The 25,750-nt window shown below is 40.4% G+C and overlaps 1 protein-coding gene across 3 annotated transcripts in view; it reads left to right on the top strand.

Annotated features, from left to right (window-relative positions):
* Positions 1-25,750, top strand: part of MOB2 (MOB kinase activator 2) — a 121,126-nt gene that overhangs the window by 87,049 nt on the left and 8,327 nt on the right. For all 3 annotated transcript variants that reach the window (XM_054068113.1, XM_054068112.1, XM_009571930.2), the window contains exons 2-3: positions 18,442-18,602; positions 19,813-19,906. In XM_054068113.1, coding sequence (XP_053924088.1) covers positions 18,442-18,602; positions 19,813-19,906 — 255 coding nt within the window. The remainder of the gene's footprint in view (positions 1-18,441; positions 18,603-19,812; positions 19,907-25,750) is intronic.

Raw genomic sequence — 25,750 nt, forward strand, 5'->3', positions numbered from 1 at the left:
GTGCTAAGTGTATTTACATCCAGCACTTAGAGATTTTTGAAGAAATAAATTCCATACCTGTTCCTGAAATAATTCATAACAAAATCAGAAAGAATCCAGGTTAATTTTGACATTAGATTGTGTTTTGCAAGTAATCATTCAAAGTTGTCATTACTGTATTAATGAAACGGGATGTAGGTGGGTAGAAGCAGAGCATGGTTGATGTAGCTGTCTCTTCTCTACTGCCTTGACTCTTAATGCTGAAGATTGCTGTTGTCCATGAAGCTTGTTTGTATTGAGAGGACTGAAGTAAATATTTAAAAAATCAATGCTGTTTTATCCTGATTTAGATAGGAATATTTTTTAATAATTTAATCAGGCCTACAGTATTAGAAAGTAATTAGGAGGAGCCTTGTTTAACATTAGCTAATCTGATTAATGCAGAAGTCTGAGGACAGGCAGAAGAGCAGGGAGGGCAGTGTGCAGGGAAGGGGCTTATAGGCAAAATGCTCTTCAGAACCACATCAGTTATTTTTATCCTGTTCTTTTTCTTTCTCCCTCCCGCAACTTTCCAGTGTACCAAAATAGTTTAAAATGTCTATGTTCAGGGAAACTGACATCACTAATTGTTGCACTCTGCCTTGCTGTAACAGGAGCTGATTCCTTGTTCAGTAACAGCCTTTCAGAACTCTCACTCAACTACTTGGAAAGGACTGGTGATGCTATGGGGTACTAACATCTGGTGCTCTGTCAGAGTGTGACAAGGCAGGAGAGGCAGCTCTTATGTGTGTATGAAAGCATAGGTGTGCTTGTGGAGATTATTCTTTGACATGGGTGTCCTGTCCAAAGAACAGCGTAGGTTGCAGTGGAGGTAGGCCTGAGTGGCATTGCCAGCCTGGTGGAATCATTGGGCTGAGATGTCCTTCCAGAGAGGTGGCTCTTCCAGCTTGTGCACGCGGGTGTTTCCCAACATGCTCGGGTAGCAAAGTCTCTTCTGATCGTGGCTGCAAAACTTGTAGTGCTTTCCTTCACATTCAGCCCCACTAGGAGTTGTTTGATGCTTCTGACAAAGCCATGTAACAATTTGGTCTCCTGGAGCTCAGGACTTGAAGCTGTGCTCTTGAAAGATGTTGTGTCTTGCTGGCAGCCCACTGAGCTGTGCACTCCTCCATTTCTTCGGGATAGTGATCTATTTGTTCACTTCTGTGTACTACAAGAGTGTCATGACCCTGGTGAGTTTATTAAAGTAGGTGAACCATGTGCAGTATATTAACTTAATGAAGAAGTCCGTGTCTTTCTTCAGAGGTGTTTACTACATTAAGCTATATTTTTTTTTTCAATGTATTCTACAGTCTGTGAAGCAATAGCCAGAGGGGGAGGACTGCTAAAATTCTTCTGTGTGTTGAAATAACTCTGTAAGGTGTCTCCAGAGCTAGTATAGGAAGGGCACCTGCCCCTGTGTTTAACACCATTTTCTTCTGTGTGAGAGGAAAAAGTATGCTGCTTTTTTGGTTTTTTTTTTTTTTTTTTTCTGAAGATCTCTTGTGGACACTCTAAGAACAACAGATTTGATTGAAATTTCAAACTTCTAAAATTCCTTGCCTTTCTTTTATCTTGTTTCCTTTTTATGCATCTGTTTCACTGTAGGATTTACTCCAGGTTTTGGCTGCTTGTTTGTGCCTCGAAGATGATTATGATTTATGTAAGTGCAAAGTATCAGTATGCAATATATGTCCTTCTGGGAATTCACTACGAATCCTGCTTTGCCTCTTTGCTTCCTGTGTTGTAATAGCCCATTTTTCTGGTGCTACCCTTTATGGAGAAAGTATGTATTTCACATTTAATTTCTATCCATTGTTCTCTAGTGTTTCAAACCATCTGTGCATCCCAAAGTCTTTACCATGTAGATTTATAGGCAAAAAAATCCTGTAGAAGAGCTTTTCTCTTTCTGCCGTTGATGATCTTTGATGAAGATGTGTGGGTGTTAGGAATGTGGTCTCCCATCAGTTGTTGCCCTGTCTCTAATACGGCTAAGACAAAATGTATCTGTTCCCCAATTGTACATCTTTCCCTGTGACCACACCAAAACTGATAATGTTCTTTTATTGTTCTTTTTTTAATCGTTTCTCTTAATCCTGGATTCTGTGAGGCTTAACAGAATCTTAACTAAAACCTCAGCAAATTACTTTTAGAGAAGATGAGATTTTTGCTTTTCTTCTAAGAGCTGCGGGCACAGAAAGAGAAGGGTATTGGATGTATGGCTTAACCCTTTCTTCCGGTTTTCTGAAGAAAAAACCCACTTCTTGGAGTCCATTAGCACTGGAGCTACATTATTTGAGCTTGTCAGAAAATGCTGCTTTAATTTTCCAGGTTCATTTCTGTCTGTTGCTGAAATAAGTTTAGAAGTGTTCTTGCTCAGACAGCAGGGACTGGTGATGGCACATGCTCCCCAGGTGAAAGGAACATTGTGGATGTCTGTGTAATTCCTTTTATTTTTAAAAAAGAAGGAATCAGCAGTGAGCACAGCTGTCCTCAGAATAGCAGGTAGTGACAGAATATTAAAAAATTTTAAGACAGGTTAATACCTGAAAAAAACCCTAATTTTGGCGCACCATACGAAGGACAGGAGTTAATGAAGAAAGAAGGCTTGGGTTTCTTCATGGTGATCTGCGAAAATTCACGCAGAGGAGAGGTGACATTAGGTGCACCATTCACACTTTAGATGCCCAGATCTGCTTTTCAGTCCAATGTGACCACAGATCCCAGATTTGGTACACCAGAGCCTTAGAGGGACAAGTGATGACAATCAGCAGGGTACATTTGGCAAGAAGTGATAAATCAGGTTTTGCTGATTCTTCATTTTATAAAGTCCTCGATTTTCATGTGACTGCCTTATTTCTAAAGTACAAACCTGTGCAGAGGAAAAGATAAAGCTGGGCTCCTGGGAACACCATCTGTATGAGACAGAGGGGAGGGAAACTGTATCCTGTCTCAACTGAAGTATTTATTTTTCTCTTATTTTTCAGTATTCAAAGCTTTTTTTGTGTGTGTAGACATCATTCAAATATACAAAAAGTTTTGTCACATAGTTTGTTGGGTTCTTTTGACCCACACCTTTCAGTTGTCAAGGTAATTAATCTGTTAAGTGATTTCAGTTACAGGCTTTCAGAGAAGAATTCCTATTTATTTTTGAAGTGGAGACTTAAATACTGAGAAGTAACTGGGTCACCCAACAGTGGTAGTAAACTACCCTCTCTCAAAAGACTTCTCTCGCCTGGTTAGGGACCATCTTTCATTTCTTCACAGTGAAACTACTAGTGCAGCTGTGCACAAGTGGTATGTTTCATCTCTGCAAAACCAGTATGAACTTTTGGTCGCAGCCAGGAATTGAAACGGGGCTTCTCAGGCGAGTGATGCAGGCTAGGTTTGGAGAGAGCTGGACATAACCATGGCTTGTTTAGAAGTGTCATATTGGGGTGCAAAAGCTAGTGTGAAATCATGACTTCACACCGTGTTTTGAGGATTAATTGCAAATCCACACAAACAGTTAAAGATGCTGCTTGTAATTTGCACATGCTACCCAGGGAATGAAACAAATTCAGCACACAACTCTACATCTAATTCTTATATTTCTTATTTAGAAATTACTAGAATGTGTTACTTCCGTAAGACATTTCTTAGCTTCTTAATTAAAAGAATGAATATATATTTCAGCAAGTCCTTGGCGATAACTCTGGTATCTGTGTTTTGGGTGTTTTCTCATTACTAATGGATCAGTATGTGTCTGTAAAGGTGCCTCTACTTAAGCTTCTTAGTCTCCCTTGGTGTATCCTGAAAAATAACAAATTAGGGTGGGAATTGCTGCTGTCTCATGAGCTAATTAACAGTGTCTAATCTAACTGTACCAGTAATTAAACTATTATGCACTCTACTGTCTTTTTTCATTGTCATTCACAGATTCTATACTTTGACCCATGATTCCACAGTGTCTGTATTTTAGGTAGATTTTTTTTCCTCTGTGGTACAAAAAGCTGTTTTCTAGGAAATACTGAAACAATTGTGTGCTATTGATGACAAAACCAAATGAATAGCACTACATCATTTTGTCACAAAGTTTAAAAATTAACTACGTAGTTAGATCAGTGGATGTTTTGCACATATAATTTCTTAATGAAAGTTACCTAATTAAGATAATGCTTTGATTCCTTTAACCTTCTGATGTGTGAAAGCAGACAAGGGGGGCTGGGAGTATTCGTTAGAGCTTGGTGTTGTTCGCCTTGAAGACCTTGGAAGTTGATATTGAAGGAGCCAGCTAGCAGCAGTTAACTCTGTTATCCTGTGAGGAGACAGTTTGTGCCTTCTAACTATGGATTTCAGTTTTTTTGTTCAACAAAGTAGTTCATACTAAGACCGACAGGCACCATTTCTCATCGTGGGACCCTGATCTAAGCCATGCCAGGAGAGATGGAACTTCCCCAAATGATCTTTGCTCTAAATTAAAGCCAAAATATTAAGATAAGAAAGGTCAAGGTTTGGTCCTCAAAGCTGCCATTGAGAAAACACTGACCTTGACCCACAGTCATTTCTAGTAAATAAATATCTTTCTAATTAAAATGCTGTGGTTAATATAAAATATGAGACGTGTGGAGCTTGATACAGTGGATGGACATTTCAGGTGGAGCTTCTTCACCACTGGTATTTCTTTGCCCAGCCTGTTCAATAACTGACTGGGTAGGTAATGGAATTCCTCACAGCTGTGTCTCTCAGTGCAACAAGATGTACATGTATGTGCTAGTACAAATGCTTTAAAAGTGAGTTTACAGGTGCAGGCATGCAGAATTGCTTATGCATAGTGAAAACAACTTCTTTTTTTTTCCCCATGCTATCTATCTAATAGAGTTGATACTGTTTACTGAAGTTCCTAGAAAAAGCTGTGATGTTTGAAGTATCTATATCTGTTTCTATGTACACTCTCAGTTCTAGTATGCCCTAGCACTTTTCTGTCCTGTTTAAACTACACTTTTTAGATGTAAACCAGACTCTGTTTATGTGAAGGATTTAGCTGTTCAAGTCCTGCCTACTTTGTGATTACATATAGGTTGCATTTTCAAAGATGGTACTGTAGTTGCAAGGTAGGTGACTTGTTTTCACTCTCTTCCCAACAAAACTGACTTATCCTTTCGATGCAAGGCATTCTCTGTGCCTAAATAGTTATAGTTTTCCCAGTCTTGCCAGAAATAAAAAAAAAGACAGTCCTTTGCTGTTTCTTGCCTCTGGGGAGCTGAGGAGAGACAACTACAACAGAGCTCAGCTGCAAGCTGACATGTTGCACCATGTTGAAAAATGTTTATCTAATGAGAGCGCAGACTGTCAGAGTGAGTATTCTCATTAACTGTTTGGGGACTGTCACACAGTCTATATTGCCTTGTTTCATACTGGACAGTATAATCATAAAATATATTTTAAACATTTTTGTAGACTTTTAAGAGTTCTGAGTTGTAAAATTCAGATTACAAGTACATTAGACATTATATGTGCCTGTCCTCCAAAACACAATATTGCAGGTGAGGTGGGGAGCTTGGCCTACGTATCTGATGTATTTCCTTTGTTGCAGGTTTTCTTTAGGCTACAGTACTACTTAAAACTAGTTAGTATTTCTTTGTACAATGAAAAACATTTATCTAACAATAGAGCTTCCAAGGAAAAAGGCAGTGAGGAAACGAAAACCAGGTTTTACACAGGTAAAAAGGCAAACCTGTGTGCACCCTGGTAGTCTCTGAGCAAAGTAGGCTGTCTGCATTTGTATGTTTTGGTCTATATAGCAAGAATTCTGACTGCTGAAACCCAGTTTCCATGGTGAAATAATTCCAAGCAATCAAAGCACAGTTCTATCCTGAAAAGTAGCTCTATGCAAGCTGTGTTGTGAAATCCCACAGTTGTGACGCCATGAGGTTTCCAAATCAGTTTTGGTTGGTTTAGAAATAAAAAGATAGCTTTACAAACTGCTAGCTCTACGAACTTCATAAGGGTCGGAAGATAACAAACATGGTCTAGAGTAGTTTATGTGCTCTGGTGCTGAACTCCCTTTCCACGAACGTGGACCAAAGCGTACTGCACCTACTCTTCTAGAAAGATAAGAGGGCTGCATCAGAATAAACAGGAGGAGCAGTTGCTGTCAGAACTTGAATTTAATCATGATGCAGAAGTCAAAATAACTCTTAAGTGTGTTCCAGTAGAAGATTGCTGGATAGTATATAAACAAAAAAAACCACTGCTTAAGTTAATAGACTTGTCTGAAAAAACATGGGGAATAGGTATGTGAAGTACATTCCTGTGTTTTCAGTAAAGTAGATTTACATTTTCTTTTAATTTGTAGAGTTTAAAAACCTTTCCAGAGAGATACAGACATTTTTTCCAATTATGTTCTTTTTGCTTTTCATTTGTTCCTTGCAAGCATATTTTTCTGGTCTCCAAAATTTCAAATCATGTGTGGGAAAAACACTATCCTCAATATTGTAATAATAAGCCTGACGGGCCTATACTTGCCTTCCCTGATATGAAAAAGGTGTTAAAAGCTACCCCAAAACCTACTCACTTTCAAGTCTTGGTGCAGATGACTTGTTCTCATGGCTCTGTCGTGTGGGAGATCTCCCCACTGCAATGTGCAGCATCTGATAAGAGCACTGGGCTCAGCAGCTCTGCCGTTGTCTTCTCTCAGTTGATAGCTGCTTTTCTCTTTTGCCTGTGTGTTTTAATTAAAGAATTTAAGGGATACTGTAGATCTCTGCCTTGGACTGAATTATTTTCCAGTATAGAGAAAAAACTGTTTACCTCTGCTGCCTTCAGAAGGTCCTTAGGGAGACAGATAAGATATAAATATTTACATATGCAAGTATCGTGGCTAGGTGAAACGAACGCTGTTCATACTGTCTAGCTGTAGTAGGGGAGTATATTTAGCAGTGGAGTATCATGAGGAAGCGTTTATGTTGCTAGAATACAAATGACATTTTTCCTCTGAGAGGTAAGGATACTGGAAGAACCTGTCCAATCCAAACCATTCTGTTATTCTATACAGGAGCATCCTTATCTTGGTATTGTGTCATACCTGAAGGGTTTGGAGTGAGCACAGCTGGGGCTAAGAGGAGCTTCATGTTAACAGGACAAATGCTAGAACACAACTCCAGCTGATGAACTGATGAATGGCTGGGCAGAAACGCCACAGAGTGTTAACATGGCACAGTCTCTCTTGTTCCTTTTGTGCCCTCCACCAGGGTCTGCTCCGAGGATGCCGTTCTAAGGGTGGAGGAATTGCAAGCAGGACAGGATATACTCTGAGACACACTCACAAGCAGGGATTCGCTCTCTTTCTGCTCAGTTTTTGCCTTCGTCAGACAGCCAGTTTGCCTACAGCTGAAGACTTGACAACAACAAAAACAAACCCAAGAACCACCACCCCGTGTCTGTCACAGGCTCAGGACTTGGGCACCCTATGATGCAGGGTTCTGCGTGTTGTATAAATTAATTATTGCAACACTGTTAATCTATGACCTACTGAATCTCTTACCACAGGTCTAGTTTGGCTCCACCTAGAGCTCTTGAAAATAAACATTAGGAAAGATTTGTGTCCTTTTTCTTTCCTAATACCCAGATTACTAAAAGTCTGGACTGTAGCAAATTACTTAGTAAAAGAATCTTGCTGAGGCCTCATGTTGGCGTCTCCGTTGGGAAATGAGGGCTTTATGGCACAGAGGCAAAAGAGAACATTTCAAAATTAGGAACAGGGTATTTGCTTGGGTAACGTAATGTTCTGTGTTTTTACTAGTGAATGGTTCCTTTAAAATTGCATCACTAGCTCCTAGAAAGAAATAATCTGTTAGTCTCCCATCTGACATCCCATCCCTTGTGTTCCTAAGGCTCTGTCCCACTCAGCCCCTCCCAAGTGTGTTGACTGGAGGGGTACCTGAACCAGTGCAGTGATTATATGGACAGAAGACCCTCCCCAAAGACAACTAGAGAGGCTGGATACCTCCTCTCAGTCTGAGGGAGGAGTTCTGGCGGTAATGCCCAGAGAAGAAGGGAAAATCTAGTCCAGCATGTTTTACCACAAAAATGCACTCCGCACATTTTTGTAGCATTAACTGAACTGTTTGCATGTCTGGCCTTGCCTCTGTAGCCATTCTTCCCAGAGCTGCATGGAGGATGATGGGGGATCCTAAGCCGAATAGAAGAAGCAGCAGCAGTGGTACCTGGCCACTAGCAAATACCTGGGAATTTCAGGCAATTAATATGCAGCTGATACACCACTATGGACAAACAGTATGTCAAACACTGAGCTAACACTGGGAGGTGACGTGCAAGGGGAGAGAGAAGGATGGAGAGAAGTAGAATCATAGAACAATTTAAGTTGGAAAAGACCTTTAAGGTCATCAAGTCAAATTGTTAACCTAACAATGCTAATTCCATCACTAAACGATGTCCTTAAGTGCCACATCTACACATATTTTAAACACCTCCAGGGATGATGACTCAACCGCTTCCCTGGGCAAGCCTGTTCCAGTGCTTGACAACCAGTTCCAATGAGACCCTTTTCCTAATATCTAATCTAAACTTTCCCTGGTGCAACTTGAGGTCATTTCCCCTCATTTTATCACTTGTTAATTGGGAGAAGAGACTAGCGCCCACCTTGCTACGATCCTCTTTCAGGTAGTTGTAAAGAGCAATACAATCTCCACGCAGCCTCCTTTTCTCCCGACTAAACTCTGGTTCCCTCAGCTGCTCCTCATGAGACTTGCACTCCCAACCCTTCACTGGTAGATGGATGGGGACTTCTACAAAAGGGAATGGAAAGGCCCGATGTACCGGAGACAGAGATGTAGTGTGTGTGGGTGCCCCATGTTCTCTTTGCCCTGCCAGCAGCACCAGCTGGAACTCAGTTTGGAATGTTTTGGGCTTTCTGTTGAGGAGCAGCATTATGAAATAATGTTATGGCACTTGTCACCCTTAACATGCCTGCCATGCCTTGGCACCACTGTTTACAGCAGAGCATCCGGAGGCCAAACAAAGATTCCCTTTTAAGGCAAAGAATTGCTATGAGAATCCAGAAGAAAAAGTTTCCCTGGCATGTAGGGTACATTCTTCTTTCCTCCTCCTCTTAAATAAACTATTAGTAACTTTTAAAAACAGAACAAAAATGAAGAAGCATGGCCAGAAATGCTGCCAAAGACATTTCATTCTGTGCAGCCCCCTTAGATCTGCACAGCAGCTGAGCCCTGGAGCTAACCCTGGGCAGGAGAGGGGAAGAAAGAAACTGAGGTCTTGAGGTCTGTTAGAGACCTGGGGCAAGAGGAAATCAGAATGGAGGTGGTCTTAAAAAGCCTAGTCTTCTTCCTTTCCCTAGGCCCTGGAGAACCACTCTGACCGCAGCAATCCATGAACAATTGTACTGTATGCTGTATTGGGATTTGAGCTTGCTTTCCAAAACCTTACGATGCTTCCCTTCCTGTGCTGATGTTCTTTTCTATTCTTTCCCGATTCTGAATGTGTATATGTACATCTAGGGTTTATGTTCTGGGTATGCTGTCACATGGCACTTTCACCTGAGGATTCAGCGATGATCGGGGTTAAAACAGGACATGGGATTGCAGAAAAGTCTCCACAGAGGTGGTAATCTTGTATGGTGTTAAAGAAAGAGGAAAAAATAAATACCATTCCTTGCTTTTTCTCAAAGGAAGGGGACTATACTGATGTTCAAATGAAACTTGTTATTCCCCTTTTCTTGATTGCTATACAAATAAAGACATTGAATTACCAAGAAGTAGTTTTTTTTTTTTAAAGCTGCTAGTGCCTCTAAGCTTCCCGTCCTTGTACTTAACTGCAAGGAAAAGACTGTGGGATGCTGGGGTAGAAAACTGGACAGTCTTCAGGTTTGTTCCTGTCCTGTAAAAACTGGCATAACTTGCTTCATTGTTCTTGGTGAGAGTTTGTCACTATGAGTCATAAAATTTAGGTCATAAAACTGTTTCCTTCTTGCTGTGAATGGGTTCAGGGCTTCCATACTTATGCAGATCATTTCTAACTAGAAATTAACTGATAACTTTCCAGTAAAAGTGTCACAGAAGAAAAAAGAAAAGTAACAAGGACATCTGTGAGCAGCTGAACTGATTTTCCTTACAAAACTGTAGGCTTCCATAGATGGCTGAAATCTTTGAATTTTTCCCTTCTGTAAAGGAGTACATCAGAGGGAGAGAGCTTGCATATTTAAATTTTTTACCTTGGTGTGTTTTATTCTCTCTTCTATTCCACTCTTAGAATGGTTTGGGTTGGAAGGGACCTTAAAGCCCGTAGAGTTCCAACCTCCCTGCCATGGGCAGGGACACCTCCCACTAGACCAGGCTGGTCGAAGCCCCATCCAGCGGGGACTTGAACACTTCCAGGGATGGGGCAGCCGTTCCCTCTCATTCTATCACTGGATGCCCTTGTAAACAGTCCCTCCCCAGCTTTCAGGTACTGAAAGGTTGCTATAAAGTCTCCCCAGAGCCTTCTCTTCTCCAGGCTGAACAAACCCAACTCTTTCAGCCTGTCCTCATAGCTGAGGTGTTCCAGCAGTCCAGTAGTCTTTGTAGCCCTCCTCTGGACCTGTTTCAACAGTTCCATATCCTTCTTATGTTTGAGATTCCAGAACTGGATGCATTACTCCAGATGGGTCTCACGGGAGCAAAGTAGATGGGGAGAACCACCTCCCTTAACCTGCTGGCCATGCTTCTTTTGATACACCCGAAGATATGGTTGGCCTTCTGAGCTGCAGGCACGTGTTGCCAGCTTATGTCAAGCTTCTCATCAGCTAGCACCCTGAATTCCTTTTCTGCAGGGCTGCTCTCAGTCATGTTGTTCTCCCAGCCTGTACTGAAACCACAGATTGCCCTAACCTAGGTGTAGGACCTTGCACTTGGCCTTGTTGAACCTCACAAAGTTCACACAGGCCTAGCTTGTCCAGGTCCCTCTGGATGACATCCTGTCCTTTCTGTTGTGATAACTGTACCATTCACTTGGTGTCATCCACAGACTTGCTGAGGGTACACTTGATCTCACTGTCTGTATCACAGATGAAAATACTGAACAGCACTGGTCCCAATACAGACCCTTGAGGGACACCACTTGTTGCGGATCTCCATCTAGGCATTGACTACTCTCTGAATGCGACCATCTGACCAATTCCTTATCCACTGAACAGTTCGCCCATCAAATCCTTATCTCCAGCTTTAAGGGAAAGGAAGTTGTGGGGGACCATGTCAGAGGCTTTACAGAAATGCAGATGGATTACGTGCAGTGCTTTTCCCGTGTCCACTGATATGGTCACCGCATCATAGAAAACCACTACGTTGGTCAGGCAGCACTTGCCCTTGATGAACCCATGCTGGCTGTCTCAAATCATGTCCCTGTCCTCCATGTGCTTTAGCATTGCTTCTCATATCCCATTTGACTCCTTACCCAAAGAAGGGGAGAAAAGCTAAAATGGAAATACGCAGTATATCTTCTAATTGTAAACGCTTATTCACTGGAAAATATAAAAACATGAAAGTGTTCATAAAGATTGGTTTAAGAGATGCTGTTAAAATGTTGGCTTATTGCCCTTCTAATTCTGTGTTGGCTTATGTTTTAAGATGCTAACCCCCATCCTCAGATTACCAAGAAAGATGGCTTTGGCAAGAATACCTCACTCTGTAATGCTTCATCAGTGGAGGATATTTTAAAACATGACACTTGAAAAAGAAAGGAAAAAATTACAGGATGCAAATTAAAGGCCAAGATAGGTTGATATATCCAGCAGTTCAGTAGGGTAGGGGTACACCTGAGTGAGGTGGAATACGGTGTTGCTGTTGGAGACTGAAAGTTTTCCACATAAATGTTTTGGTTGGGAGTGCACCATTTCAACCCCAAAATATTCCAGATTATGAACTACACAAGTTATAAGGTGCAAGCTAGGTTACTTGAAAGTAAACTCCAAAACCTCAAGTGACTTTTTAAATATTATCTGATAACATTTCTGTGGGCATTTTATTTTTTGATCTTCCTTAAAATATATTTTTCTTTTTGTGCTGCTTTTCGATGTGTTGCAATGAACCGTGAGGCTTTTACTGTCCTGTTGCCAACACTGACAGAACACATCGCAGCTGGATTGTCAAAGTCAAGATGTGCTCTGTTCTAAATTTGCTAGGATTATATCACTTAACTTCAGGGAAGAACTAGGGTCAGTTTCTAAAAAAATTAAATATTATTAATCATGGAATAAGCATCTTCGTCCAGTAGGGTTCATAATCTGTGGCAGTTTTGTTCTCGCAGATTTGAGATGGCTTGAGAGTTTCGAGGTTTGCAAACAGGGAGACAAATTTGCTATGTAAAGCCTGTTGGATCTGTTCTGTCAATTTTCAAATGGAAATCAGTGTGTTTGAGGCTGGTCTGGAGTCTGAAACTGATGTGTGATCCAGAGAGCGCAAAGTGTTAGGAGTTTTTGCCTGCAGGTCTGCTCCTCATCACTACAGGTTTTTTTCCTGTGCTTTTTTAGCTTTCTGAAATCATTCTTTTATCTGGTACTAAAACCACTTCAATACGTGATGTTAAAAAGAGGAAAGCTACTGGTTACTTGTAGTTAAAAAAGAAAAAACGAACAGCTACTTACCCCAAGGATAGTTGGGTGTGAAGGACAGGAGATGGTGATTGAAGTATCATTGTTTCCTCAAAGAGACATCTGTTTCAGATGCAGTGTAAGAAACTGCACAGCTTGCTGGAGATAGCAAGAAATTGTTATAGCTGTACTGGTTCCCACTGGTAAAAAGAATCCTGAACTGGCAGAGACAATCTTAAACTACATGATCAGTTTAGGGAAGTTTGATGTTTAATTAATAGTATTCCCTCTGTATGATCAGCCTTGTAATCGGATTCTCATGACCAGAACTGCGGATGCCTGGTACTATTCCAAAAGGGTGTGAACTACATCAGGTTATGAAGCGTCCACGTAGTGGGCAAGGCATCTTTCATACTTCTTCAGTTCAGTCAGATAGCTTTGCATGTGTTTCTTTCCAAACAAACCGTATCAGTTAGAACTGAGGCATACCTTTTGTAGTTTAGGCTTTACAGCCAGTTTCTGCTATGAAATAGGAATAATACTTATCTCGTATGGTTTTAAAACTAAATTAATACCTGGATGGTGCTATGAAGATTCTCCAAAAGTGTGGGGTGTTTTTAAAATCAAGAAACTACTGGGCATCTGATCAAGAAGGAAATGAGAGAGAGGTATTAGAAGAGTATCTTTGTTAACTGAGGTGGGATAAGAAAACAAGCTCGGAAATTGGCAGTTTAACTTGATCTTAACAGAGCAGTTAGACCAGGGAATAAAGTCAGCACAGCCCTGTGGGCCTGTCACTTGGTGGAGTGTCTTATACATCTCTTTCTCCAGTGAAGTCTAGGCAAAATTCCAGCTGCTGTGTTTTCTCAGGTGAACACAAGTCTGAGTATGGAAGCCCTGCTACAAGCATTAGTGAATGTAGTGGCTTTGACTGGAGATAGTTTGTTGAACTTTCTTCTAAGATGTTAGACAAGTGAGCTCTCTTCTGCTGTCTTCTATCACTTTGCCCTCTTTGAAAGTGCAGTGACTTGGTCTGTGGCATCACATTCCATTGAGTGCCTAAAACCGAACAAACACAAACCTGTACTGGGGGTTATTTAAAAAATTAGTTTGTACTCTGGTTTGCCTGTCAATAAAAACTTCAGAGTGCCATCTCCTTGGATTCCCTAAAGATGTTTCTTTCCTTAATAAGTGGTTAAGCATCAATAGACAGCTTTTGGTCTAACCTCTTGATAGACCTTTACCAAACTGTTGTAGAACAGTTATTCCTCCAGCTGCTTTGGTGATACAGTTGATCTGATAGCGATGTGTTAAGACACATTTACCAGAATTCTCTTATTTTTTTAAGAGAGACACAGGTAAACAGGAATCAGGACTTCAATTTGTTTCAGGGTGCCTATAGCAGTGTTTTGAAAGGTATTGCCTTTTTTATGGTCTTACATTTAGTTATGCTTTTCTGACAGTAATCATCTACAGGTCATGGATTTTGGTGTTTCCTAAATAGAACAGTGAAACTATACTGTTCTTTCACTGAAAGCAGACAGAATGAGCTGTTGCTGAATGTGCTGCTTTATGTTTAGTGCTATAGTTTTCACTTACTAAGGGTGTTCTGAGGCATCTCAGAAATGACTACACATAATTTTTTGTATTTGTGTACTTTAAACATTAAAAATTGAGGAAGGTATCTTGAATGGGAACAGCTCACAACAAGCAAAATAATGTACACTTTGCACTTTTGGAGTTGGTTTCGAGTAAGTGATCTTTTACAAATCTTTGAAACAGCAGTGAACTTTGAGGCAGGGGAGAGCAGAAGAATGGAAGCTGACTTCTAAACCTAGGCTATTTGGTAATTCTCATAATTGTGAAGGTATGAGCTTTGGTTTATCTAGAATGTAGGGTTCTTATTTACTGCTTTTTTAATCATGTATAATCATGTTTCTAAAACTGTTTTCTCTGTGCTGTCGTATGCTCTAGCTTTGTAAGTCTGTAAAGAAAATGCTTTAGTATTGACTAGTGTTGACAGTTTCCAAACTAAACCCACAATTTTACAGCCTAGACTGAGCTTGACTCAGTTACAAGTAAGTCTGAGTTTATAACCTAAGTTCTGCTTAATAGAGGGAAGATGTGTGGTCCAGTTTAAAACTCCACATTTTAAGACTGGAAATTTTTCTAATTTATACTTTCAATATTCAGGCCGTGTGGTATCCCAGCTGCGCTCCATGCAGGTCATGAGAATCTGCTGGTAGAAGCAATTTCTGTGGCCTTCATTTAGCTCTCAGCAGCTGTAAAAGGTTAAAAATACTGCACATAGTGATTTGATGTTTAAATTTTGGTAGTGTGAATAAATCTTTTGGTAACAGTGATTATGGGCATTTTGCAGGTTCAGTGATGATACCCATGAGTCAGGTTCTTTTTTAAACTGAGCCAAAGCTTTGGAAAGGTGCAGAGCATGGGGTCCTTCAGGAAGCTTCTGTGCGAAATGCTCCAGTTCCAGCACAAGGCAGTTGTGGAAAAGACTTAAGAAAACCTGTTGAAAAGATGCAGTGGCTGCATTTACTGATCTAACAGAGAACTGACATTTGTGTGGAAATGAGGGGGTTTGAGTTTTGTAAAAGGACAATATGTAGTCGTTTGCATTAGCAAACTTGTGAAATATATTTAGTGTTGATTTTTTATTTCTTTTCTTGAAATGGGGAGAAGATGCTGAAGTGGGAATGAGATACACCCTATCTATTTCCATTCAACAGAAGGCTTGCCTCAGCCATGTATGTCTGGCTTCCTTCTGTGGTTTCCCTCCACAGACAGGCTCTATGACAGACTGTCTTTGACCTCTTCGTCTCTCTCTCCCCTCCTCCACCTCTCAGAAGACTGCTTTTAGCTGACGTGGCACAGCCCTAACCTGGGACATTCAGTCCTCAAGTAAAGCAAAGACACAAACTCTGTTCTCTCCAAACTACTTCTCACTGATAACTTTTCTCCCCAAGTGTGGTTAATAACATTTGTCAAGATAGTCTCTGAAGCTGAAGGTGTTTTCTGTATGAGTTACTGGAACTATAATTTTCTTAAAAAATCAACTATCCTTGAACTCCTGAATCCTGCCCCTCACAAACGAAACCCAAAAACCACTAAATCCAACCAGCTGAAAAAAACTCTAAAGAGTGTATTCAGAATATAGACCTTGCAATTGTCTGTTAGAGGCCCAGCAGGTGTGAAGGTGCTGTATGGAGCGTGCCAGGCTTGGTTTCAGCAGCATAGGAGTAAGGCAGCCTGTGCTAGGAATTAAGCAAATCAGTGGCCTGGAGTGGTGTTTTTTTCAGCTCAGGGCCAAGTGCATCGTTTCTGAATTTATGCCGTTGACTCTCAGGGTAAGGTAGCGTCAAGTCTTAACATGTTATTCCTGCAAAAGGAAGAGGACAAACATTGCTTTATCTGCCATAAAGTCAGGTTACAGACTATTGAACAAGACTATTGTTTTATGCTATTACTTTTTCCTTGAATATCATCTCAAGTTCTCTGCAACTCTGAAGTCTCAGGCCCAAGCATAAATTAAGTATACCTTTCTTAGCTTCTTTAAATCCCTCTAAGGCCCTCCTATGGTTCTTGGTTTCATGGACTTTTCTTTCTTATCTGCATCTTATTTTTACATTCAAGTGAGATCTGTCAAGTGTAAGGGTTTGAAGATAGGAATGCTTAGCTGACAACCAGGAGCTGTTGGTCTAACAGAGTAACCCCTCTGTATTAAGGGCCTTGCACTGAGGAACATCTGACTTTGCATGACCTAAAACATCTGTTTGTGAAACAGGTACAAGAATTAGTCCACGTTAATTCATTAAATAAATGCAAGGGACAAATCTTGGAGGTTTCATTTGAACTGGAATGCACTGCAGTGGAAAAAGGAGACGGTGAGAAATGTGCTGGAGTGGCTATGTGCCAAGTTCATCTTTGTGTATATTGGTTTTAATTTATTCTCATACTGCATTTGTATTCTTTAAAGATTAGTTCTGTGTCAGTCATCTTCTTTCTAACTATGAAATCCCCCTTTCTCATTAACATATGGAAATGAGGTGTGACCATCTTTTTCCTATCAGAGATGCTTTTTGCACACCTATGATTTGCAAATATATTGTGACTGTATAAGTGTTATTGTGCTGCTGTCACTAAGTTTTCCTTAATTTTTCCTTGATTATAGCCTTCCTGATGTTTTAAAGACTCCTCAGTCTTAAAATACTGGTTAGGGAGAAGTTGCAAGACTCAGTGAAAGCTCAAGATAGTAAACAGTGGCAGTGCTGGTGACTGACTTGGTAGTAAGTTATGGTGTTCCTTTCTTCTGGAGAGTGAATCTTGATCACCCAGCTGCAGTCCTGACAATGTGGACGATGAGTCATTCTGAAGATGTGTTTTAATGAACACCAGTAAGGAGCTCATAAAGAGAGAAACCTGAATAATCATACTTTCTTTGGGGAGGCACAGACACTTCAAACACTATTTGAGGAAAGATGTGCATCCCAACCTCACAGCAAAAATCAAGTCTGCATATATCTTGGTGAGGGGCACAGTTAGGAGATTAAAGTTAAGAGCCAGAGTGTGAGGTCGGTTTCTTTTGGATGGGATCTGGATGAGTTTCAACAGAAAACTTAATGCAGTCATCTGTACAGGCACGCTTGTCTTAGCTTTACAGATCCCTAAAAACCTCTTTAACCAAGAAAACCTGACATTAAAAAATCCTGGCGTATCCTCCTTGTATTTCTGCGATAGTGCACATCAAGTATTGTCTTCTGCACCTGTCCTTAACCATTAAATACATCTTCTGTCTCTGGTTTGGTGGATTTTTTTAACTGTAGAAATATATAGATATGCAGCTTTTTGACCACATAGCCTAAAAGACGAAAGTGCTGACTCGCCATCCTTCCTCAGAAGTCCTTAGTGAACCCTTGGGCCAGGAATATGGGTTGGGTTGATAGTCTGGTTTGAGGATGTTGAAAAAAGAGTAGGAGGAAAACTCTACTGATTACAACAGACACTGTAGAAATGGGAGATCACAGTATGCCATGGACATAAATTAATTTTAGGGAATGTGGTTTGTCTGCTTTTATAAATCCAAATGGAAGGTTGTTTCATAATGCATTGGATTTTAAAGGATTTTCAGGAAAACAAACTATGATCTTTCTCACAAGTATCTCAGGAACTGAGAAAGCAGGTGTTCTTGTAGGCAGTTATCAGTGGTTCTGGCTGGAGTCATGGATGCTCACTTTCAGAAGGCTCCTAGTATCTCAGAGGATGTAGGGCTAGAGAAGAAAGAGATGCTGTAGCACTGAATAAGCAGTGCCAGCACATTGTGTGGAAAGAGCATTTTTCCAACTGAGAGCTATCTTTTTGCAGCAGTCTGCTTTTGGTGTTTCCCAAACACTCTTTTTGCAGGTGACAGTTAACTGTATGATGCAGTAGACTGTTAGTTTACTTGCATTAGAATAGCTCCTTCAGACACAGTGCCATCCATTCTGCTGTCATGTCTGTTCACAGGTGTAAAGAGACTAGTTCGCCCAGTAATTTGCAGTCTAATCTGATAAAAGGGGTCATGGAGATGGAGCAGTTCAGTCTCAAGTTTCTTAATACCATTCAAAACTTCCAGTGCTACTCGAAAAAAGTGACTGAGTTCAAATACGCTTTTTAAGAAACTATCATTTGCTTTAATAACAAAAGAATTAAGCTAAGGGGTGAGAAGGCAGGGGGAGCAGTGTAAACACAAGTACAGGAGTTTGGATAAAACAGCTTCTTTCAGGTATCTGTAGCTGTTCATCAACAGTAAAGGTAACCTTTCTCCTCTTTTTAATCTTTTGCAGGAAGTCCAAGGGAAAGCCAAATGGTAAAAAGCCAGCACCTGAAGAGAAGAAACTTTACCTAGAGCCAGAGTACACAAAATCCAGAATTACGGACTTCGAATTTAAGGAGCTAGTGATGTTACCACGAGAAATAGATCTCAACGAGTGGCTAGCCAGCAACAGTGAGTATTGCAATTATACAGCTCTGAGCTGTCCACACCAGGAAGGCATTTGTTCACTCAATTTCTTTTACTGTTTTCAGGGCTTAGAAAAACATTTGATGAGTATTTATGCTTACTGCATAATGCATGTCATTATACCTTAAATAGTAATTAAGTTGTCACATACAAACCAACTGTGCTCAGCAGCATGAAAGCCTTGATGTGTTTCCTCCTTCCCGCTTCCTCACAGTGGCACTGAGGGCATTGAAATTTTTGATGCTGTTTTGAGGGCCATCAGATTCCCTTTGACCATTTGCTAAAGTGACTGGTTCAGCACATTCCTGACTGCAGCTGTTCGTCTTCCAGAGGCATTGTAAAAATCGTAGTTAATATATTAAGAATTGTATATAAAGCAAGTTATACTTAAAGCCAGTGTTTTCAATGGATTTCTTCTCCGCTCTCCTTCCAAGCTTTGGTGGAATTACTGTGAATTTAAACTGTAGTCAGGCCAGAACTCAGAAATATGACTGGCTACTGTGACTGAATGCTGTATGTGTGCATCTCAGTTCTGATTTACAGTACTTTCCTGTGCTGCTTCTTCATCTGCCAGCCCTAACCTGCAGCTATAACCCAGTCTTGTTTACATTTTCAACAGTATGTGGTAGTAACAAGAAACTACTTTAAATGGCACACTGGGAAATTTTATAGAGACTCATTAAGAAAAAGTGAGGTGCCCCCTGAGGGGTATTAAGAGGTTAAATTATCTCAGGAGATTTTTGAAAAGTAGAAATGTACTAGTTTTCATGCTGTTATTTTTTCTAAGGAGATAGGTCATGAGAACTATTAATGCTAAGAACTATTAATTTCAAGTCTGACTTGAAATTATACAAAGAGTATAGCAAATTGTTTGCTGTCAGCTTGTAGTAGAGTTTTCTACTGTCAAGGTGAGGCTGATGATGGAGACACTTCCCAGTCTTGCTGCTTAGTGAGTAATAAGACCTGATGCATCATGGTGCTTTCATCTTAAATCAAAACAAGAGCTTTCATTCTATATACTTCTTTGCTTTGCAGTTCATCATTATACTCATTTAACTAAATCATGTTTAAATTTGTATGCAAGCTCAAGACTCTTATGTCTCTTCACTTGCTCTATTTAAATAATTGTCTGGAGGATAACCAGTGTTTGAAAAGATTTAATTCTGAATTCCTTTCCTTTGTGTTTATTTTTCAGCAACAACCTTCTTTCATCACATCAACTTACAGTATAGTACAATCTCAGAATTCTGTACAGGAGAGTCATGTCAAACCATGGCAGTGTGCAATACGTAAGTCGATACTTAAAATTACAGGCTTTCCGTGAAGTGTTCAGAGTGGCTTGGCGGGGGGAGGACGTCGGTTTTAGATGATATCGGGCACATGTTTTACAGCAGGTCTCTGCGTAGTGAGGATGTGGCAGCTGTTACCCTCTTCTCTTCCCTCAGCAGTGAAGGAAGGTGGTGGAAATCTGTTTTTGTGGAGGACTAGAAGGACAAGAATCTGATGGTTCTAAGCTGGTTTTATAAGGTCAGATCAAAGTGATAAATTACCACATATGTAGCTTGCAGGGAGAGGAGAAGAAGAGCAAGACAAAATTGTCCTTACTGGTAGTAGTGCCTGGATTCCATAGAAGGCTGGGAAGGATAAACGAATTGCGAAAACCTCAGAGGGCGCATTTGATAGCTGGAATGCTGACTGAGCATCAGGCTGCTGACGGATAACCTCTAGCCTGACATGAGCCACTGGCTTTCTGCCTGAGCCCTTGGGCACAGAAGACTCAAGTGGCAGCTTTGCAAGAGTAAGGAAAACGTTTTGGTTTGGCACTTTCCCCCGGTAGGACTTCACAGTAGACTTCTTTAACATTGACTAGCTGTCACTTATGAAAGAAAGCTTTGTAGTTCTACTGTGTACGGTGAATATAAGAAATAGTTACCATAAACTCCTTCTCTTGATTAGCACAGTCCAGCATGATGGAATATGAGATCCAGTTGAGTATGAATAAGCCTGTTGTGTTGTGGGTTTTTTTCTCCAGCACATGTGTTGATCTTTTCTTCCCTCCTCTTTCATTTCCTGGGTTTAATTTAGTTGAGAAGGATTTTAAAGCGGAAGACTGAGTAGTTAATGTTAATAGTACATCAAACAAACATCCCAGAGAATGTATGCAACAGAATCAGAGCAATTTATTCTATCTCTGACAATAATTATGTAGTGCTTGGAAAGGAATCCTTGCTTAATGCACTGAGCTGTCTTGTACACTTGAAATGAATATCAGAAGCTTTCTTTGAAAGCACTGTGAAGAATGCAAAGTGTGTTTCTGCAGGTAGAAGTTTGAAAGATAACTGTCATTAGAGAATTAAAGGCTGTGCTAGGGACTTTGAAAGCAGGCTGAAACAGAAAGTAATAAATCTGTTTTGGACCCAGATTTTATCAAAGGGAGACAGCATGTCTCTAAACGAGAAATGGTGATCAGTAAGGTGAGTATTTAGTTGACTCTTGCTGCCAAGCTTTATCCTGTTTTAATCCCTGGTGTAGCACTGGTTGTCCAAAGAACTGAGTTTAGCTGTTTATCCACTTGGCTGATGGGAAATGGTGGCTAAAAGGAAGGGGGTAGTAGGGAACCTCTGCAAGCGTTGTTCCATTCTACTCTAGTTAGTCTTAAACAAAAGTTCTGTGTAAGCAGTTTATGCTACAGAATAAAGAAAGGAAGTCCCTGTAGGCGTCTCCACCTGTAGGCATCTCCACCTGTAGCCTATATTTTTAGGGGTGAGGACTGATAGGAGAACGTTCCTATCCATTGTTTTGAAAAACTGAAAAATTGTGCTATTTGGAAATAGCAGGAACCATGTCTGCACTTGGGTGAAGCACTTGAAACAGCTTGTGTTTAGCTAAACTGTAACAACTTAAGTCTTCCTGTACTTGTGGGCAGATGACTGATTCATGTTTGCAAACTGTAAGCTGTGTATTTCATTCTTCTATCAAGTGTGCGGGTCTTTAAAAAAAAAACACAGAGGTGAGATTGTCTGCCTACACACCTCAGTACAGTTCAGCTTTGAAGGCCCTGTTCATAATCGTGTTCTTCAGATATCTCTATGACAATTTTTTATAATCCTTATGTTCCACCTTTCCTCACTTCCCCTTTGGAAGAGATATGCCTAAATGAAACATGGAGAACTACCTCAAAGATGCTAATTTGTTCATATTTACTTATGAATGTGACAAAGCTGTATGTCAGTTCCCCCTCTTTTTTTTTTTTTTTTCTGAAATCTTACCCTGATGAAGTAAGGTAAGGACATGCTTAATGTGTTGGAGAAACACCATGATTTACTGTGCTTCTGACCTGTCTCCATAGATCAAGAGTATCACCTAAACATTGCAGTCAGCAAACTCGAGGTTTGATATTCTATGGCTGTGATGTGTTTGTTCAGGTACTTCGGAATAAACTAGCATCCGTCTATATTATATTGCCACAGAATTACAGTACCTTGGAATAGGGTGCAGTTTGCAGCTTTTTTCAGTGCTGATTTCTTAAGTAGTAGTTCAGTATGAACATCTGTGTTCTGTTCCTCTCTTATTTTTCCTGCCCAGTTTTCTGAGGCATGTTTTGGATCACATCATTCTGGTCATATTTAAGACAGGCTTTTTGTATTTAATGGGTAGATGTTGAATTAACTATTAAGAACAGGTTGCTTGTTAAGTTATTTTGCATTCAAATGCACTGAAAATACTCAGAATCCTAAGTTTAGAGGATTTGCTGCCAAAATAAAAACCAGTTGCGGTTAAATATTTGATGTAAGGTTATAACATCTCAGAAAAGCTCCAGCCAGCTGACAGACTGCAGACAGATGTAGCTTTCAGCCCTCTGTCAGATATGTGAGATAGTACAGCCATCTGCACACAATGAGGAAGGGAATTTCTGCTTAGGGTTACTAAGAGACATCTGACCAAAACTTAGATAGAAGCGTTTGTTGGCAAGGTGAGATAATGCCAAGAGGAATACCAGAATGGCTAGTTATTCTCAAAATTTAATGAGGGTGGCATGAAGGTAACTTTGGGAATTGCTCAATTTTTCTCATTTGTATGTTTATCACTTACTGTAAAGCAGGTACTGTATTCTTAACGTGGGTGTTTAGAGTTTCAATTTAGTTATGTTTTATAGCTTTAGTTTAGTTCAATATAATTATGTTTTATAGTACACAAACTAGCTGTAAAGCACCATGAGCTGTAAACTGGTTTTCTAGCTGACAGTTGGGCAAAACTTTAAAAGTGCTGAAGTATGTGAATTAACTAAGAGTTTGTATAAGTGCTGTTCATGATGCTGATATTACTAAACTCCTGAGACAGAAATCAAGGATGGATGCAAATTTCTAGGCAGCGCACAGATGAGAGTGAAAGGTCTTATTTTGGTCTAGTGAAACTCCTTAATTCATAATTCCTTATCACTCATTTTTTCTAATCTTGTAATCTCCTTTGTCTTGTCTACCTTACCCTTAGTGTCTCTGCATATGGAGGGCATTTCCTTTTAGAAATCTTAACTCAAACTTGCAATGTTTTGTGTTTTCTTATATTTAAGTTCCTTGAGCTTTATGCTTCTAAGTGGTGGCTCCTTCCCCACCTCCCTGCCCCACCTAAATGTTGCTTTGCCCCTATCAAACCATCAAATTTATTCCAAGTTGTTGACAAGCGCTATATTACTGCTCTTGCATTTGATACAATTTGCTGTCCTGCTTTCTTCATAACCCATCTTTGGTATTTCTAGCAGGACCGTCTCTCCTTCCTTTTCAGACCAGACAATTTCCACAGCATTTGCCTTTCCCTCCTTCCAAAAGAGTTTCTTACATACCAATGTAACTTCTGTTCTGCTTTGGCTTCTGTCGTGAGCACAAGCCCAGGATGTTTTACAGGAAAAGGGATAAAATATGTGCGTGTATTAAAATGCAGCACCATGACTTCATATATGTTATGCATTATTATTATTTACATCATAGGCTTTTCTCTGTTAAACCCATAATTATTTCTCCCTGGGATTTAGAATGGAGCCATAAATTCCTCATGCTCTTCATGCTGGGGAAGTTGAAGTCTGTCAGAATTTTACATAGGAACTAAAATAATCAAAATCTGTATCATGTGAGCACTTTTTGAGAAGTTCCTTTAAGTGTTGTCGTCTTGTCCTTTCTGCTTCTCATCTGTTGCCTAATTTGGGACTGTGCTGTCACAGTGCCAGAGGTGGAATGCAGTTAGGCTTCTGCGCCCAACTGAGCCCTTCGATGGCCCCAACCTGCTTCCTATCTTGTTAACAGAGATAACTCCAGCACAGGTGGGAGCTGTGTGCCAGGTGTGAGGTGAGCTCTCTTCCTCCAAGACCTGTGAAGAATCTGTTCACAGCACTTGAAACATGAGGAGGATGCAGTTCTTATCAAAAGGACAATCCTTGTGGTTGTTCTTAATGATTCATCTTTTAAATTCCTATTTTGCATAATTAGCCTAATTTTCAAGGAAAGGCAAAAAGAGTATGCAGTGGGATGTTACAGCACATGTATTCACTTATATTTTCATGCAAGTGAACTTGTATGGTTGTCGAACTGTTTCTTTTAAGTAAAATCCAATTATTCAGATTCATTTTTGCGCCTAAGGCAACTCCTAAACTATGCTTTCTATCTTGCCATTGAGGATTTCTGTGGCATGAGAAAAGTGCTGAGATACAGACAGTCTAGTCTGCTCTTGGCAACAGGCATTGTCTTAAGACCCAATATCAGTCTGGGTTGCCTAGAACTGTCTTGCTTCAGCTTCTTATAGCAGGACTAGACAAACGAGGTGGCTTGTGTTAGTGCACTACGTTGTAGAATTCCTATATGTGGATTGTATAAAAGAAGCAGGCATGAAAATCAGTCTACGCCTAAGGCCTCAAATGCTACTTGTGATGCCTGACATAGCTCTGCAAAGAGCTTTAGACTCCTGCTGTTTTCATCCCCTTGGTCATGTTTTTATACCCTTTTGCAGTCAATCCTGCTCTGTCCAGTACATAACAGTGACCAAGCCCCACATGCTGAAAATGAGGTGACACATTAAGTGTCTGCAGAAGTAGTTTTCAGATGCCCTTTCTGTCTCAAAGTCTGACCTGCTCATTTCTGCAGGTTTGTCTTGTTTTCATACAGCTTGAGGCTTGGAACAGTGCCATGTCTTCACCTCATTGTCCTCAGGTCCCTGAGAATCTTTCAGGGCAGTGAAGACACATTGTAAATTAAAACATTTCATTTGCTCTTATTTTTCTTGAGTTGCTTCAGAACTGTTCTGCTGGTCAGAATGCATAAAACTTCAGTTTCCAAGTGGCATACATAGATCCTAGCAGTTCAGTGCAGTCTAGTCCTGTTAGTCACAGAAAAAACATGCAATCTTTATCTTCCATGCCAAAAAAAAGTGACCACAGTTGGCTAAATGTCACACTGAAGTGGTCTTTTGTCTGGCGCTACAATGAGGCTTGTTTAATGTTTTGTATGAGGAATGTCAGCTAACAGATCATTAGCCATCAGCAGCAGAGTTGGAGCTGAACTGACAGGCAAAAACTGATACCCTGGTTTTATGTGCTTATGTGTTGAGGTGTCCTTCTAGCCAAGTTCTGATGCTCCAACCTTGCTTCCAAAGGTAGTTAGCAGATTTCACCTATGCTGTGTTCTGGGAATAACAATAGAGTGGATTTCTTATCAGTGGCATAATAATATAGGACTGCACTTGGAGTTTAGACTGTTTAAAAGAGGAGTTCAGGAACTGGAACTCAAAACACCTCTAATGTGATGTAGCCAAGAAAAAAAAAAACTTGAATCATAGAATGGGTTGGGTTGGAAGGGACCGTAATGATCATCCGGTTCCAACCCCCCTGCCATGGGCAGGGACAACCTCCCCCCAGACCAAGCTGCTCAAGGCCCATCCAGCCTGGCCTTGAACACTTCTGGGACGGTTGCATCCACAACTTCCCTGGGCAACCTGTGCCAGTGCCTCACCATTGAAAAGTGATTTGCCAGATTCCTTATCTGTAAAACATTTCTCACTATGTGTGCCTAACATGATAGATAGCTGCTCCTGTTAACAGTTAGAGGTGCATAATTAACCATGCATTAATAATAATAAAAAAAGGAACA

This window comes from Cuculus canorus, chromosome 5 (genome assembly GCF_017976375.1).
Source record: "Cuculus canorus isolate bCucCan1 chromosome 5, bCucCan1.pri, whole genome shotgun sequence".
NCBI lineage: Eukaryota > Metazoa > Chordata > Aves > Cuculiformes > Cuculidae > Cuculus > Cuculus canorus.